This window comes from Egretta garzetta, unplaced genomic scaffold (genome assembly GCF_000687185.1).
Source record: "Egretta garzetta isolate BGI_Z169 unplaced genomic scaffold, ASM68718v1 scaffold25, whole genome shotgun sequence".
Lineage (NCBI taxonomy): Eukaryota > Metazoa > Chordata > Aves > Pelecaniformes > Ardeidae > Egretta > Egretta garzetta.
In genome coordinates, this window is record NW_009259800.1 from 1,555,339 (window position 1) to 1,573,288 (window position 17,950).

At 42.5% G+C, this 17,950-nt stretch overlaps 1 protein-coding gene across 1 annotated transcript in view; it reads right to left on the reverse strand.

Annotated features, from left to right (window-relative positions):
* GALNT9 (polypeptide N-acetylgalactosaminyltransferase 9) overlaps positions 1–17,950 on the reverse strand; it is a 158,393-nt gene that overhangs the window by 84,647 nt on the left and 55,796 nt on the right. Inside the window, exons 3-5 of the mRNA XM_009639846.2 lie at positions 17,690–17,856; positions 15,397–15,571; positions 2,987–3,184 (exon numbers count right to left, since the gene is read on the reverse strand). Of these exons, the coding sequence (XP_009638141.1) occupies positions 2,987–3,184; positions 15,397–15,571; positions 17,690–17,856 (540 nt within the window). The remainder of the gene's footprint in view (positions 1–2,986; positions 3,185–15,396; positions 15,572–17,689; positions 17,857–17,950) is intronic.

Genomic DNA, 17,950 nt, shown 5'->3' on the forward strand with positions numbered 1-17,950 from the left:
ACCAACTGCAAAATCAGTCATGGGGTTATTGGTTATTAGCCCTTTTTTTTTTTTTTTACAAAACACACAGAGACACTCAAAACAAACCCACTATTTGCTGAAGACAGTGTCAAAGGAAGCGTTAAGAGGGACAGTGTCAGCAAGGACTAAATGAACTTGGCACTTTTCATGCTGATGAACAGTCCTGCAATCTTATGAATGCACTGAACAGACATGTGGATCCAAACACCATCAGCAGGGACCAGTCTGCACGCCTTGCAAGCTGGGCTGAAACAGAAATCGTGGTTGCAGTACATGGTTTAGAAAGCGGATTGCAAAACCAAAATCTGTACCAAACCAACAGAGATTTTTGAAAAAGTATGCTCACTGGTCTGACTTCCCCTTCCTTTTGAAAATACGCCTTAAATTTTCTACAGCTACTAAGTTCCCATCATGGGGGCTTTCAAATCTCAATTCTAAGTACAGACTTCCTGATTCTTTTCATCAATAACACTCGCACGTTCGCTCTTTCCATTACCATAATTACACTGGCTTATCACTAAAAGCCACAAAATTGCATTGTAGTTCTATAGGCAGGCATAACACAACAGCACAGCCAAATGCTTTAGCAAACCCATCCAGGTGCTACTGCTTCGGAGGCCCATCAGAAATCAGTGCAGTGGGGCTATAAATGGATGCTCTGCTCTCCTCGATCACTGCCTTCAGAGCACATGTTCCCAGGTTCGACGTTGATGTCCTTGCATTTTAGGGCATGTAATTCATAATTTGCAGGAGATACTTATGCAATCACAAGGACACAGTGCTCCTGATATTTGTCAGCAAGGGTCGGGCGCTCCCCTCCTTGTGCTGCTTGTCTCTTCTGTCTCTGGGCAGTTTACATGCTGTGGAATCGGAGGGTTTCTTCACTCGGGTTCAGAATAAAATCACTGCTCTCAGGAGCTGGCTACTTACATGCATCAGATTTCAGCACTACTCAGTGCTTGAGTTTGGATCTTATTCACTTCTGTATCTGTCCAACTCAGTGCCAGTATAACTTCAGCAAGAGCTTGAACATAAACCTGAGGAAAGCCCATGGTAATCGGGCCCTGCATTGCTGAAAAAACCCTCTTATCCCAGCATTATAGGGATGAGATTCCTTATTCTTTACTAAAAAGATCTGTAGTTGAATTTCCAGAAGTGTTTTGCAGATGCAGCTCCCATACTTCAGGGAGCACCCAAGTTACCACCACTGACAATCATGTCTAAGGAACTTGCTGAGGTCTAAACGCTCAGTTCAGTCTTATATGTGATCATTGTCTCTAGAACAGAAGATACTCAAATACTAGAACAACTCATGTGAAAATTAATACAGTGATTTCACATAAAAACTGGAAGTAATGAGGCGTGCAAAACCTTACAGGAATAAAAGACTGAAACCCTGATTTCGGGAATGAAAGCTTTGGCTGATTAATTTTCCTTCATCAATAAACTATTTCTCAGGGTTGAGAGAAACAGATATAAACCACCTGCGCTTTTAAAACAATGTGAGGAGAGCAGGGCATGTTATCCAGGAAAACTGATTTCCTAAGTAATTACTTTCCTGCTTATTGAGGTTTCAAGCTGAGCAAAGGGTCAGTGATGAAGGACTGTGCTGTCTTGTGGTAAATAAGGTTAATGTTACTGTATAGCTCTGGTTTGCAGTCACAGGGCATGGGAATGAACCTAAGAGCGACTTGCAACACTTGTTCAAATATGGATCGAAATATTGCTGTATGAGGGACAGATCCTGTGAGATGGCCCCATCCAACCAATCACTTAGAAATGCGGACAGTCTGTGTCCTTCCGCTTCCAAAAGACCAGATGGATCCTTTCCATTGGGTATGTTGTTTGAAGTGCTTGGGTGGAATTCTCAGGACCTGACAGCTCAAGCTCTACACTGGAGGGGAAGTACATCGGGTCCTCTGCCAGAGCCTACATTGGGACCGTACAATAGAGTTTTAGCTTACTTTAAGGTGAACTTGATATACATCAAAATAAAGATGACTCTCAGGTGGTAATTTGTGTCCTTCCTAAGAATCTCAAAAACAAGGCAGAGCGACCTAAAGTGCATACCTGGGCTTCATATTTTGTAGCATTTATTTCAACAGTTGCTACCAAAAGTGCCCTTCACCCAGCACAGCACATCTCAGAGGAGCTGTTAGACAAGCATCTGCACTGGAGAGGAAGGGCCAGGAGATATGAATTCCCAAATGAAGGGGAAAGAAAGCCCCTTTCTTATCAGTTCCTGTTTTCCCACTGTAACAATTCTCAAAACCACTATCACAATTCCTGAAACAGTATTACCTTAGAAAACTCCATTTTTGTAAGCTAAAGTGTTCCCTTATAGAGAAGAATAAAATGACACTCTGACTACGTGGTCCAGTTGCATTTTAAAATTCACCCAGGAGCAAAACTTAGAACATGTGCAAAGTTCTCCCAAAAAAAGAGCAACTCTCCAACAAAGCAAGGGTAACACATCTCCTACTAGTGCTGCTGGGAAGCTCTGGTTTGGGCTGATGGCCAAGAGTGCTGCCTACAGACCAAAAGTGAAGCCAGCCTCTTTGCAGACACACACAAAATACCTCCATTTCTCTTACACATAATGTTTCACTGGCTTGTCACTCATGCCAGAGTCCACTGGAAAATAAAAGCATAGATGACAAAGATCCTGCTATCCTACTAAGGGCCGCAATGTGACCTTGAACCACACGTTCACAATGAGAGCACATGCACTTCTATGTATGTTGTGGTGCAGCTCTGAGATGTGACACATGCATCCATCGCTTTGTACAGCCATCTGTTTTCTTCAGCTTCATTTCGCTCTCCCTGTACAAAGCCTATAGCATTGCTTGACTTAAATTCTCCCCCCCCCAAAAAATTTTTTCATTAAAAACCCCCCCCCCCCCATGGCAGACAGCTGAGATGGAAATGTCGCTAGTACCAAAATGACAGCACATGGGAGATTTACCTGATGGGAGCTGACTCATCCCCTTTATCGAGCCAGTCCTGCGGTGGGATTATGTACATGCACCAGAGGCCCCAGTTATAGCCGTGGGCTGCATTGGCGTATTGCTGCACTTCAAAAGTGTTGTACTTGATATTGTCAATTGCTGGTAAGATGATCCGCTTTCGATCTTCTTTGATCCGGGTAAGTGCAGGTTCCACCCTGAGAACAATAAAAACAGCAAAATGTTTTACAGCCATCCAGTAATCCCGGGTCCTGCTTTGCAGTCTGATAAAACGAAGTTCTCTAACACTGAAAGTAATGCAGTGCGATGGCAGCCCATAACAGCACAGTGGGACCGAATGCAGATCAGTCGTACGCTGATAGGGTGGTGAAACACTGGAAGGGGTTGCCTAGAGAGGTGGTGGAGGCCCCATCCCTGGAAACATTCAAGACCAGGTTGGATGGGGCTCTGAGCAACCTGATCTGGTTAGCGGTGTCCCTGCTCCCTGCAGGGGGGTTGGGCTGGGTGACCTCTAGGTGTCCCTTCCAACCCAAAACATTCTATGATTCTATGAAGAGGCTGGAGCTTGATGTGGGATACCTCGCATAGCAACAGCGCGTTCCTACTTCCTGTAGGAAGCTGTACCAGAGTTTAACAAAACAAAATTTTATGAAACACTGATTCTGAGGGGCCTGGAGACCGTCAATTCGTTTTGCAATGGACAGGTGTTGAGACGCACTATCGCCAAGAGTAACAAAATGGTCTCCTCACGGCTACGCCACCGGGATGCCTGGTAGCAATTAAATGCTTGCTTTTGCTGACAAAGCCTGAAGAACAAAACACACACCAGAGGCTGAATGACTCTGAAGGTTACTCAAAGGTTTTAATCTTGTTTCCTAAGGACTGACCCCATCGGATCTCGTTTGAATGACAAGCGTTATGCCTTCTAAAACCTCTTTGGTGATGAGAAGATTTCAGTTGCCAGATGGTGCAAAAGCAGCAAACTGCAGGAAATGTGCCATCATTTCAAAAGTCTTTAAAACATCAATGTGCTTTCAACAGAAGCTACATCCTAAAGTGCTTTGGGAAAGTAAAAAGCTTCAGTGCAAACGTTCATTTCTGACCATGGTAGCCTGAAGTTGCTATGAGTTTACAGAGAAACTGATCCAAAGAAGCAGCAGACTTACACAAGGGTGGAAAGCACTTCTCAAAGCAGTGTTAGAAACAGCCACTGGTTCACTCCTTTGTAGCTGTGTTTCCCCTTGAAATACGCTTTGAAGGTTTTGCAGAGCTCTCACACCTATCTTTAAGGGAATGGTGGTTTGCTGTGATGCAGAGGTAGCAAGATTTGAACACTGATCTTTTCTCATTTTCTTTTTGTTGTTGGTTAAAAGGCAAGTGTTCCTTTGTGGTTCCAAGTTTCTTACCTTTTATTTTGTTTGTTGCCTTATATTTAGTTTGTTACTATATATTTTCTCGTGTCAGCCAACAGGAAGAGACAAGTTATGAAATTAACTCAGCCTCCATTTCCAACCTTCACTGCCTCAGTCTGAACTATCACAAATTTTCTGATCTCTTCTGTAAGAAGGCAGCAATTTCTCTGTACTTGAATATGGCCAAAATATTTGTCTTTTATGCACACAGACTCCACATTGCTTACATGAGGTCATGTACCGCCTTCTTTCATTTCTTTTTACCCCTCCCACATCAGGAAAAAGACGCGCAGAGTCAGTGAAACCCTAGAGTATTCATGATGAGCTCCTTACTGCAAATAAACCCTCACAAAACAATGTAAAATAAGAGCATAACTGACAAAAAGACAAGGTGTCACAGCATTTCATTTGGAGAGAAGTCAAAGAGAGTTAAACTGATTTTATTTGGATTCCTCTAGAAAAAATGACATTTAAATTTATCAGCTGGATGCCAATAACACAGAGCACAGAAGCTTTAATAAAAAGGGTGATCACAAGCATAGTGGGAAGAGAAGAACGCCATGGCAAGCTGCAGAAATTCCCCCTGGCCAGGAAGGTTGTGAAAGAGATGTTCATCTCAAATGCAACATGTATTTTGTTACTCTGCGTGATTTATTCTGGGAATAAATCAATGCAACCCTCATGACTGGAATGGCCTGAGGTGTCTCGTGCTCCTGCCTGCCACCTGCAATATTTGGTGCCGTACTTCTGTTGTCAAAGCCCAGTCCTGCAAGGTACCAAAGACCTCCACAGAAGCATGGAAGTGCATCAGCCCAGAGCAGGTGCAGTGATTTCAGCTCAGGTTGTTAAGTACCTTTGTGGCTTTAAAATATTTCCTTAGTCAGCAGGGTCATATGTTGTCTCTTTCCCCCCTTTTTTTTGCATGGCATTTAACAAACTGCACCCCAGACTCAAAGGAGATTTTTTTTTTTTTCTTCTGTGGGAGGGACAAGAAACAACTGAGAGAGATGGAGGACAGTGCAGTACATGATTCAGAATGCCAATTTATACAGTCTTTAGGCCACACTCATTCACCCATATAAAGAGCCAACGTGACCTACCAAATCGGGATAAGCTCTTTTCATTGCTAATATGAGATTATATTTATGAGATTAACTGTTTTAAAAAACAGTGGGTGGATGGCAGAAAAACTCTTGCAACTCCAAAAAAAAAGCAGAGAAGGATGAATCTGCTCTGTTCTTTCCACAATGTTATCTCTGCTCATCAGCCTAGAAGCAGCAGAAGAAAATACAGCAGAACAAGGGACATGTCAGCCAGACACCCCTACACCCCTCACCCATCAGGAACCAGGTGCCTCCATGCATGGCTGTGGTCACCCCTGTGCATAATAGCAGCGGGAGGCTCTCCCACTCCCTTCTGGCCTCAGAAACAAAAGCTTTCCACAGGTATAGATGTCACTAATGACAGGCCACTAATTGTTTGGCTGGAAGAAGGATCCTCCTCTTTGTGGTTGTGGAGGAAGAAAAAAAAACGACCTTGGAGCAGATCACTGCCCATGCAGAGTGCTTGCAGCAAAAGCCTCATTACAAAACTGACCCTGAGTTCCCGTGCAAACCAAACACCACCTTGGGAGGTGGCCACTCCTGAAGCCCTTGGGCATTGCTTCAACAGATTTGGTGCAGTGGAGAAGACAGAGCAGAGGGATTACATCCTTCAGGGAGCTTTGGTGCCCATCACAGGACACAGCCGCACCCAGTGACTCCTGTAGCAGGCACAAATTTAGTACGTTTGGGTCTGATTTCCAGATCTGCCCTGCAAAGCAGGAAAAGTGGCTACATGCTTTCTGAAGCAGAAATCTGTAAATAGATTTCCTTTGTAAGAATCAAATTCTGTCATTCTTCTTCACTACCATCTGATTCTGGAAACAGGTCTTTGACAAGCAAGAAAAGACTGGGAGTTTTTAAAACTATTTTTGTCTGTCTTGGTTAGAGTTCTGTGGTCACCAAATCCTCAAGTCCTCAGTTATTGGGATGTTTATGTTGATAAAAAGCAAGACTGTTTAACCATCATACTTAAAACTATCCTGAAATTTCCATGTTCCTTCTACAGTTGCTCCTTGTGTGATCATTTTGCAAGTATTTTACTTTGAAGTGTAGATTGAGATCGTGTCATGAAAAAGCTAAAAGGATAAGGAATTCTTCTCCCTTAATGTCAGATATCTGCAATAGACCCCCCACATCCAAGGTAATTGCCTCAAACTTTCATTCTCAGCAGAGAGAGGCAGAGGCTGGCACTTTTATAGTAAGATGCTTCTTATAATAATGTAGACACTGAAAATAGTTGGCATTAATCATGTTCCAGAGGAGCCTATTTTGAATATAAAGGGAATTTAGCCTGCTACTTTGCAAGGCACCTTAAGATTGGGCTGTTGAAGTGTATCCCCAATAATGGTTATAGAAAGACTATGAAGAAAATACTTAACAGTCACCCTGATTTTCAGTCCTCAATCATATTTGTGACTGTGTTCATCTGATACTTGTGTCTTGGAAATGCTAAACTGGGTCCTCCTTTTCTTCAGAAGAAGAAGAACAAGCCTTTCCCAGCTCTGGTGCTGCTGTCACACCAGCCATCACCAAACTACTCCCATCACTCTACAGTTGACTGAATTCCCTTTTTTTTTTCTGCTTGTATGGCTTACATTTATTACCACCTGACTCGGTGCTCTGCATCTGAATGGCACAAGGAGGGATCTCTGGGGTGTAACACAACAGTCGGATCAAGGTACATGATGAAATTTCATTAATATCTATCAATCTATTAATTTGAAATCTCAGATTTTGAACTTTCACGAACTCTGAGGCATCTGAAATCTGTCCCTGTGGTGGAAGTTCTTGAGTCCTGCACTCAAGAAAGGTAAATGTTGAGGATATTACTACTTCAGTAAGCGTTGACATCTCTACCCTCAGGTTACAGATGAAGTAAAATGCCATGCCAAGGTTATGCAGTGAACTTATGCTGGAACTTCATTTTCTCAACCTCCCAATGGAGGTGATTTTCTTCCTCCGTCTGTATCCACGTGTGTGGTATCACATCCCCACAGGTATTAAGAACAGGACAGGTTCACCATTTGGACAGACTGCACATTTATCTAACTTCCAAAATACGTTCACATCCACAAGTACAAGAGCAGGCTCTGAGTCACAGATGGAAAGAGAAAATCCAGTGCGGAGTTGTGCTCTGTTACTTAGCAAAACCCAGAATGGAGAGCCTCTTCATTAAACACTGTACACCCGTGGGATTTCACACCTTGCCTTGCCTGATCAGGGACACCAGAAATAGCAAGGGGGTATTCAGATGCCAAGCCCTAGCTCATCTCAGCGAGACCTACAGAAATGTTCAAATCCCAGATTCTGATGATGCCCTTTGCCGACACTGCTTGTGCTCTGTTTCTCTGCCTGCCAAGATCCCTAGGCAATGGCCAATGAAGAAGAACTAAAGCTGGAGCAGGGGTGGGTAATGGACTGTGTTTACATTGCTTATCTTAGGTAATCCATGAAATATAAGGGGTTTTTTTATTGCTATTCATTGCCAGCAAAGTCCAACCTTGGTGTAGCTCTATTAGGCTTAATGGACTTACACAGTGTCTTTGTCTCTGTAAGCTGAGCCACACATTCATCAAATCCTTTGTCAACTTTGCTGGTAATTCTGGCTTTCTCTAATTGCTTCAGGTTTTTGAAAGGATTATGATTAAATCTTTCCTAGTAATTTCTAATTTTTTCCTAATTTTAAGCTGCTACATTATTATGTAGATTTACTCATCCTCTTCACAGACAACAGTGTTCTTTCCCTGTTTTTTTTCCCCCTTGTCTTGTTTTTTCCATGGTGCATCGACAGAATTCAGGTGCTCCTGGCAGCTCCCAGGACTAAAAGGACAGAGTGGAAGAGGTTGCTGAAGTCCAGGTAAGTTCAACAAGCCATGCGGATGAGCTGCAATATGTTGTTTGAGTATTTCCTTTCCACATGGCCACTGCATGGCCACATTCAGCCCTGCCTGATGAGGTACATAAACCAGATGTGAATTTTGAGATTCATCTCTATTTACCACAGATGCAAAAATGTTAGGTTCCTAGCTTGTATCTGAGTCAATGTACTTCATGGGCACAGAGTAGCATACGTTGCTAACAAGTTATTTACTCGAGCAAGAGGAAAAATTCTCCAAGGCATAGTCATAGACATGGATTTCAGTAAACTAAATATGATCAAAAGATTCAGCTTTAAAGGTAGAGCTTCACACCCTCCAGTTCTTTTTTCCACCTAATAAAAACCAAGCAGACAATTCGGGCTGGAATTTGAGTGACATAAGAAGTTCCTCCCTTCTATCCTCTCTAAAAATTTTGCTGGTTTTGGCTTCACAGTAGCTAGTATGTTTTGGGATTTGTGCTGGAGACAGGGTTGATAACACAGGGATGCTTTAGTCACTGCTGAGCAGGGCTTACACAGAGCCAAGGCCTTTTCTGCCTCTCACTCCACCCCAATGCTTTTGCCTACCAGTGGGTCAATTTCTGGATTAACACTGGATTTTCCCAAGGTGTTGAGCACCCATGATGGCTTCAGTGGGAGCTGCTCCAGCAATGCCAGCACTGTGGGCCTCAAAGAATAAGTGTTCCCAAGACAAACATTACAGTTAGGAAAAGAGTTGGAAGGCAGAATTTAACCCCGAGTATAGAATAAGCCTGTAAGAAGATTGAGAGCAGAGGCAGGGGTCATACTGTGATCACACGGGCTTCTCTAATTCCATTGTAAGTCTATCTCTGAACATATATGCATTCTGAATTTAATATGGGCCAACTCAGAGCAGCTCAAACCCCACAGGAAACCACAGCAAACACAACTTGTATGCTGTCTTACATCTTTATCAGATTGCCAGAGAGTTCATGCCAATGGGGAAGTCTGATTTTTCACAATGCTAAAAAAGAACAGCTTCTTCCAGATAAAAAACAGATAAAAACAAGTTAGTAATGAGCTCCTCAGCATACATGATTATATAATTCACCTTTTTAAATATGTAAAACCACCTGCTGACTTCAAGCAGACTTTTAAAAAGGCACAACATGGGAATAAACGCATGCGATCTAAGAGAATCATAGAATCATTTAGGTTGGAAAAGACCTTTAAAATCATCAAGTCCAACTGTTAACCTAGCACTGCCATCCCACCACTAAACCACGTCCCTAAGCACCACATCAACCCATCTTTTAAATACCCCCAGGGATGGGGACTCCACCACTTCCCTGGGCAGCCTGTTCCAATGCTTGACAACCCTTTCCGTGAAGAATTTTTTCCTGATATCCAATCAGGATACCTCTCCTGGTGCAAATTGAGGCCATTTTCCCTCATCCCGTCGCCCATTAGCTGGGAGCAGAGCCTGACCCCCCCTTGCTCCCTCCTCCTGTCAGGCAGTTGTACGGAATGATAAGGTCTTCCCTCAGCCTCCTCTCCTCCAGGCTGAACACCCCAAGTGCCCTCAGCCACTCCCCATCAGCCTTGGGCTCCAGACCCCTCACCAGCTTCCTTGCCCTTCTCTGGACACCCTCCAGCCCCTCAATGTCCTTTTTGGAGTGAGGAACCCCAAACTGAATACACACGCAAGAGAAACCACATGCATGCGGCAGGCCAGATCCTCTGCTGTCCAACTCTCCTACTCCAATGGACTGCACAGCTTCACACGAACATGCATCATCTGAGGAGTGGACCCAGAATACTTTTCAGTTCTTAGAACAACTGTATTAGGCATTTGTCAATAACTCCTTTCCCCTCCTGCCCTTCCAAATGTCACTTTTTCTGAATTTGCCCAAAAGTAAATTCTTTCCTAAATGACAGGACTTGCACTGGGGAATGTCTCTTTCAAATTCTGCCCTGACCTAGCTGGGTACCCAAATACCCTAATCCCTGGGTTCTTTTGAGATAAACATCTTTTTCTTCCTCTCCACCATCGCTATTCTAGTTTTTTACTCCAATAAAAAAAGAAGAACTAATATTAGACAATCCAATCTTCCCCCCCCTTCCACAAATCAGAATTTCTTTTTTTTTTTTCTTGCAAGGACTTAGGGAAGAGTCCTTATAAGACATAAATGAAAGACAATATAGTCTCATCTGCTAGATTTTGTGGCTCAGTGAGTTTAACATCATGTTTTACTCTGGCTGTACTGCTGTCAGGTACTATGAAGTAAAAACTTAACACAAAAATGTAAGAAAAAAAAATCTGTGTAAATTGAATGATTATTTTGTATGTGATTTTATACTCTACCTCACATTTCACTGACAATATACATTTATCAGATGCAGACAAGCAGACCTACTGACGTACATAATTTTTCACTGAGGCCAACTGAGGAATATTTAGTACAGAATGCGTTTCCTGTAAATAAGTGTGCAGAGAACTAAAAAAAAATAAATAAAATTTCATACTCCCTCTAACAGTCTCTAAGAGGAGAGAGAAATTCCCCATCTGTTCTACCTGACATCTCTATCAGCATTCCTGTGTGCCCGGGGAGGTTTCAGACCTGCAGCCCCCAGCCAGAATGGAGCGAACGCGGCATAAACGCCTGCTGCAGAGTTAAAGATCAGCTCTTTGGCTGCCAAATCTGAATAGCTCTTTTCTGCACCACTGAAAAGCAATGAGGATGCTTCAGTGAACACTCCAGGTTGTTTAGGTAGATGAATAGTTGAAGTTGCTTTTCTGGCATGTCCTCTGTATGTAGGCTGGCACTGTCCCACAAACCTGAAAGGCCCACATGGCTTATGTTGCACGCTTCCCTTTTCGTTCAGATAATATTAGTTCACTTTTGCTACCCAAAACATGTATTCCATTAAGTTACCAAATTGATCCTAAGCGATGGTAGAGGCTTCAGATGAGAAAAAGCTCCCTTAATAAACACATGCCCTTTCCTTTGAGCTGTGTAACTCAGCGTGGTACCAGGGATGCTGCAATGCACCATGTCCTGAGCAGGACCGCTAGGTGCAAACCCTCCAGAGGTGAGGGACCACACAGGAGGAGGACTGCAAATGTAATTTCACCCTCTCCTTCAGCACTTCTCTCACTAGAAAGAAGGAACCACCTGGACCTTGCCAGGTCCCCAAAGAGTCACCTGAGCTTGAACAGGGGGGATGGGGAGTTTGCCTGCTGGTAGACTTTGGCTTGCAGTACCTTGCATGAGGGAAATTTCAGGGGAGTGAAGACCTTGTGGCTTTGCCCTATGAAAGCATAACCATATCTCTGTTACAGAGTACTTGGGATAGCCAAAGCCAGTAGAAGATTAGGAGGAAATCAGCTTCCTTCTTCCTCCACACGCTTTCTTGAGAATCCATTGCTTATGGCCACTACAGCAAATTGCACAACATATTATGGTATAAAATAGCACCTGCAAAGCATTATCCCTACACCTGGGCATCTTGATCTTTAGCTCTTCTTCCTACATCATTAAAATGCCAGTTTTCTATATTTTTAAAACACTGCCAGCTTCAGGGATAATCCATAACAATGGGCTGTGTGTGGCACAATCTGATGGATACTCGGCTTATATTTCAGGTCCTCTCCCTCATGTCAGGCTGTCTCTGTCTCTCTGGTATATTGAAATCTTCTGATGAAATCCTCTTACTCCACTGCTTCCTTATTGAGACTCCCCCTTTGTCTGGCAAAAATTTAATTACTACAGTACTGCATAACTCCATTCAGCGCTCCGATACTGCCTCCATGATAGGAGCAAAAGCAATTCCTAAGATAGAAAGTGAGTATAATACTCTACCACTATGTCTTCTTTTATGGCTTCCAGCACCCTCTTTACGGCTGCTAATATATTGTGGTGTCTGCATTTCACTTAGTGGTTTCTGCTCTCTTTCACTCAATGTGTCCTTTTTCTCACCCAGAGGATTAACACCCATCTCTGCTCTCTCTCTTTCCTGATCCCAGTTACAGTGTAGTGAAGTTCCCTCCTCCTTGCCATGTTATTCTTTCCCATCTCTCAAAGACGGGAGTCGATACAATGCTCTACATCTTCTGCCCTACAATTAGCAGCCAGGTGGCAATGGTCTGTACGCAGTTACCGGGTGTTGCCTAATGCACAGTGGGTGGACCTAATACAAAAGCCAGAGCAGGAATCCTGAAAACTTCAGGGGGCTGAGGGGAACACTGAACTATACAGGCTTAAATATACCCTCGGAGAGGAACATACAGGAGCTTTTCATACTGGTTGGTTCTGCTGGGTTGCTGGCTCTAGATGCTGACTTCTATTGACATGAAGTAACCATTAAAAACTACTGCAGGACAGGCAGAATTTTACATATGAACTGCACACGTACATTATCATGTAATTTGAATTTAAAATTCCATTCAGCTAGTCCCGTCCACTTTTGCGCTCACAGCAGCAATATTGGCTTACACCATCAAAAGCCTTAGGGGGAACAGGTGAGTAGAAAATCTCTGCTCTGCACTAATACATTTCAACACCTGAGAAGCAAAAAAGCAGCAATTAAGCACGGCAGAATAAATAATTCAATATTTAATTTGACCTGCCAGGTTGTAGAGTATTTTTTTATATCCTACCAGATTGTATTTTAGTTTAGAAGAAGCGTCCCTGGAGAGTAATGCTGTGAGAGCCTGTAAAATGCTATAGTGCAATATAAGGCAAAAGCTCACCCATAAACGGGGCAACTGTTGTTTAAAGAAAAGTTTTTTTGTTGTCAAAGTCCTGCATATTTCATGAGGAAGTGATGAAGTCCTCCTCTGATTCTTTATGAATTAATCTGCCAACTGATTAGGCAGGTAAAGCAGCCATAGATTGGAAGACCAAAATTGCACTGCAGGTACTTGACTTTTAGATGGGAACACAACCCAAACAGAAAGCCAGTGCTCTTTTCTGTGGTAAAGGAATTGGCGTCTTTTTAATTGCCTCGCAAATAATCCACAGACAGCTTTGAGTGGGAGCAATCCACGTGGCCTCTGAATACATGAATATGAGTTGAAAATGGGGGGAAATAGTCATGCAGGATGAGACTTCACAGGAAAATAGGACAGCAGTACTTCAACAAGATACTCCCGCATGACTCCAAAGTTCATAGGGTTATGGAGTAGAAGCAATGTTAACCTGGTGGGAAAAAATAAAGCAGTCCAGTTGGAAGGACTTCAGTCTCTCCTCGTGAAAGAAGATGAGATGAAAACTGAGATGACAGGAAACTGCATGTGCAGAGATGGACAGAATTAAAACTAGGAGGAAACAGAATGAGCTTTGAGATGGCTGTCAGCAACCCCAAAGGTTGAGGGACCAACAGGAGGAACACCAGAAGGGAACACTCCGAGCCTCCACAGGCGGCTCTCAAACAAAGGGGTACGTGATGCTTCGGGGACCCGATTGCTATTCTCATTCATCCTCTGTGGCTCCTCCAGAAGCCAAGTGGTCTCAAAGCAGCTGCACAGCCTGGCTCAGCAGCATTACTGAGGCTTAAGCACACTTGTTGAAAGGAGAGTACACCATGGAGTGTGCAGTAAACGCAAACACTTTTAATCTCAGATACACATGCACACACTCTCATTTACCGAGTAGTCCAGGTTTTTGCTCTGCAGATTTCCACCCCTTATGACATTAATGCAAAGCAATATGGTTAAAAAAAACCAACCCAAACCAAACCAGAAGCAAGCACAAAATCCTTTCCTGCTTACTGACACCATTGCCCACCTTCTCTGGGTAGAGTACATCAGTAAGATCTCAATATCCTTTATAGAAGCAATAACAAATTTCTCCGCAAGGCTCAGAAAACTGCATCTTGGGCAGGACAAGCACTGGGAGCAGCACCCAGAGCACGCTCTCCCCAGTCCCTGATTCTGTCCAGTAGCTGACACTACCCTACCTGAACATTTGCAATGATCTGAAAGATCTAGATGCTTTAAAAGTAAATAAATAAATAAATTAAACCAGCTCTTAATCTTCCAGAAAATTACTACAACTGCTATTATAGTCTTTCATAGTTGTGGGGAAAACAAACGGGGTGAACATAAAGCAGGTGCACTACAAGACTTATTTTATTACATCTTCCATTTTATAAAGATATTAATGAATATATAAACACACCACTCCTTTGCAGTTATGTTTCTCTCTGGTTGTAAGTACAGCTATTTTTAGTTTTAATTTGGGGAGATCTCCCAGAGCTGCAGAGCATAGTCAGCTCCACCGTAATCCTGCATCATCATTATCAAATACCAGCCTATCTTGGGAAAATACACATTTTACATGCTGAAGGTCCTAGTAGCCCTTTTCCAGTTGACTGTACGTATCGGTTCCTTCAGTCCCGACTTCCAGTAATGCAAATATTGGCCACTAAGTGGTGCTACAAAGGTTTACTCCAACTGTAGATCTGGCCCATTAGGCCCAAATCTGTGCTTGCTGCGGTCAATACTGCTCCCTTGCCAAGGAAAGGGGATGAGGAAAGGTGTGCCAATTTCAAGCCCCATTAAAAATGCAGGAAATAATTCAATGTTTCCCTCGAATGTAAATGCAAGAAAATTTATGAGGAAATGGGATCAGTATTCAAGTTTATACGAAGAAATGGTAGAAAATGACAAGGAGATTAAAAAAAAGATACTTGAAAGCATGCATCTGCCTCCAGCCCAGAGCCTCCTTAATGGTGCCTCCGCATTTGACTGCTTTGGAGGTTTTGTATTCATTGTGGTTTAAATTACTTCTCTCTCCGCTGAGCTGTAATAGAGCCGGCACAACAGCTTTTTTATGGATCTTGCAGCCATTGCAGAGGATTGTCAGCAATGTTGCAATAATCAAGAATATTATTCAAAAGTAATTGCTAATGTGATAACACCCGCCTGCAGCCGTCTCATCCCTACAGTTTTTCAGCTTCCCTGTTGCTGAGCTAATCTTGTTCACAGCCTTTGAGACACAGGGCACAGCGTAACAGCGCTGCTCTCCCTGTGGGAATAGCCAACAACTTACCAGCCAATGTTGAATTCAACATGAGCATCAAAGAATCCGACGACAGGCGAGGTTGCTGCTTTCCAGCCTTGGATTCTGGCTCGAATCAGCCCTTCTCGTTTGTTATTGCGCACTATTTTCACCAGACCTGGGTATCTTTTATTGACGTACTGGTCCAGATTAAATTTTAGCTCAACTGCAGGACAAAAAACCCACATAAATATTCAGAATGAGAAAAGCCCTGCAACATTATGCTTTACTTTGATTTATTCTGCAACAGAAAGGGAAAGAAATCATTAAATACTGACCCTTAGTCAGTCTCACAGATATAAACCAAGTACCGCATGGACCAGCTCCAGGGGTATCAGCTCAAAGAAATTCTCCACGCATCAGTGCAGTTACTGTCAGACTTGCACAGGTTTAATGTGGCCTGATGGACTTGATCATTGTTTTGAAGAGGTAGTTTGTCTAAATATTTTTAAATAATTACTGCTCTAATTCTCTGATGATTTGCATTAGGTTACAACTGGCTTCTGGAGGAGCAATTCTGACCTTACAGCAGTGTAACATGGGAGACTGGTGATTCTTTTTTCTGATTTATGCTATTCAGTAAGAGTTTGAAAAAGAACCTCAATGGATTTTGGGTCAAGACCTAATTCAGATCAGAATTAATTTCCCTTAATTTTAAGGGTTTTCCCTTAAATATAATTAAGGCTTCTCAATACCAGGCTTCTTCCCCATTGAACTAAATGGATATCGAAGATTTCAAATAGATGACTTCTCTTTTGTTCATTTTCAGGCATTCAACCACAGATGGAACAGAACTCATTCACTCCTTTATTCAGCTTCATTTCAATAGGCTTATAAACAGGCAAATTACCAAAATGGTCTCTGTGTTTTTTTAAATCAATCTAGTTTGGTAATTCATTTACACTGCAACTTATTCATAATGAGGCATTTACTCAAATATATTTATTAGGAAAACTAGTAGAAGCTTCCAGGACATTAGAAGCCTCATTCTTCTGATCTATATTACACAGTAGAATCATTATCATCGGAATCAAAGACCTGATAAATCTCCAGTTATCTGGAAGAATGACAGAGAAAAGCCATACAAAAGTTCACTGAGAAACAATGAGTCCAATTCTCCTCTGTATTACGTTGACTCGGGCACTTGGCAATCTCACGTAATCACTCCATAGGTTACACTGCTGTAGCTAGAGGCACAAGTGGACAAAAGGTTTCCTGAATCTATAGTTTTGGAACTTATTTTTATTTTAGTGATTCATTCTCTCAACCCTCCTTTCTTTTCGGGGATCTTGAAGAGGAACAGCAGCTTAAAACCGAAAGATTTAAAGCTGTTGATCTGCGGTGGAGATGCTAAACTTTAAGCCTTATTTTAACAAATAGGATTTGAGAAGCTGCATCAGTTCTAGAAGTCTAAGGTACAACAACTTAAAACACAACGCTGTTAGTCACCTGTATCCTAACAGTTCTCCAAACCCAACCATCCTGTGAAACGTTGATCAATAGCACCCATATGCTCACCAATACTGTGAGTTTTGATTGCTGTAACAGCAGTGCTATTTTTACATTAATGAACCAGATGACCTGAAAGTTGCATGTGCTTTGGGCCCATTCCGTTTCATTCTCATAGTCTAATTTACTCCCTACCTCAAAAAAAAAAAAAAAAAATCAGACTCAAAATCTGATCTTATCAACACCCGTTTAAATCATGAAGAAGCAGAGCATGCTGCCGTGTAAGGGAGTAGAAGCTATCTTCAAGGAGAATCTGCAGCCCCACTTTTCCTTGGAAGCAGAATCGAAACTTTTAGTCTATTAATGATGATATTCTTCTGGAACTGAAAATGTGGATAAAAATGTCATTTCTATATTAAGATTGCCTATGCAAATATCATTCATCCTGTGAGGACTTCAATGAAATAAGTAGGGCTTGTCCACATGATGTTTATTTATTATACAAATAGTTAATATTTACTCACGGCTTTGTGCAAGTGGCTCAATCAACCCTCTTATCAACAAATACAAACTCTTGTAAACGCTGCTGACTTCACTAGAGGTATGTTAATCTACAGCAACTTATGATCTAGCGTGTTAGCCCTAAGTCAGCGGTTGCATGCATGACCTTGCTCCCCCGCCTGTTTAAATGCAGAATGACTCAATGCTATTTCATCCCAACATTAAAAAAAAAAAAGCATTTCAGCTAGTAGTGACCAAACTCCCTTTGCTTTACGTTTCATGCCCATTAACCACACAGGATACAGTACTTAGAAGAAAAGTTATGTCTGTTCACCATTGTCACTGTTGTCATCCACCAGAATGATCTCCTTGAGCAAGTGCGATGGGGTGTGATTCACAACACTGTGCACGGAGCGCAGGATGACAGAGAGCGCCTCATTTACAAATATAAAGACCACGGAGATCTGGGGCAGGTCATCTGGGTAGGTCATCTGTTTGCACCTGGAGAGACGAAAGAAAGAATTAAAACCCAAGTAGCCACTGAGAGGTGAAATACACTGCAGAGTGTCCTCTCCTCATTGCTCTCCAGCATATA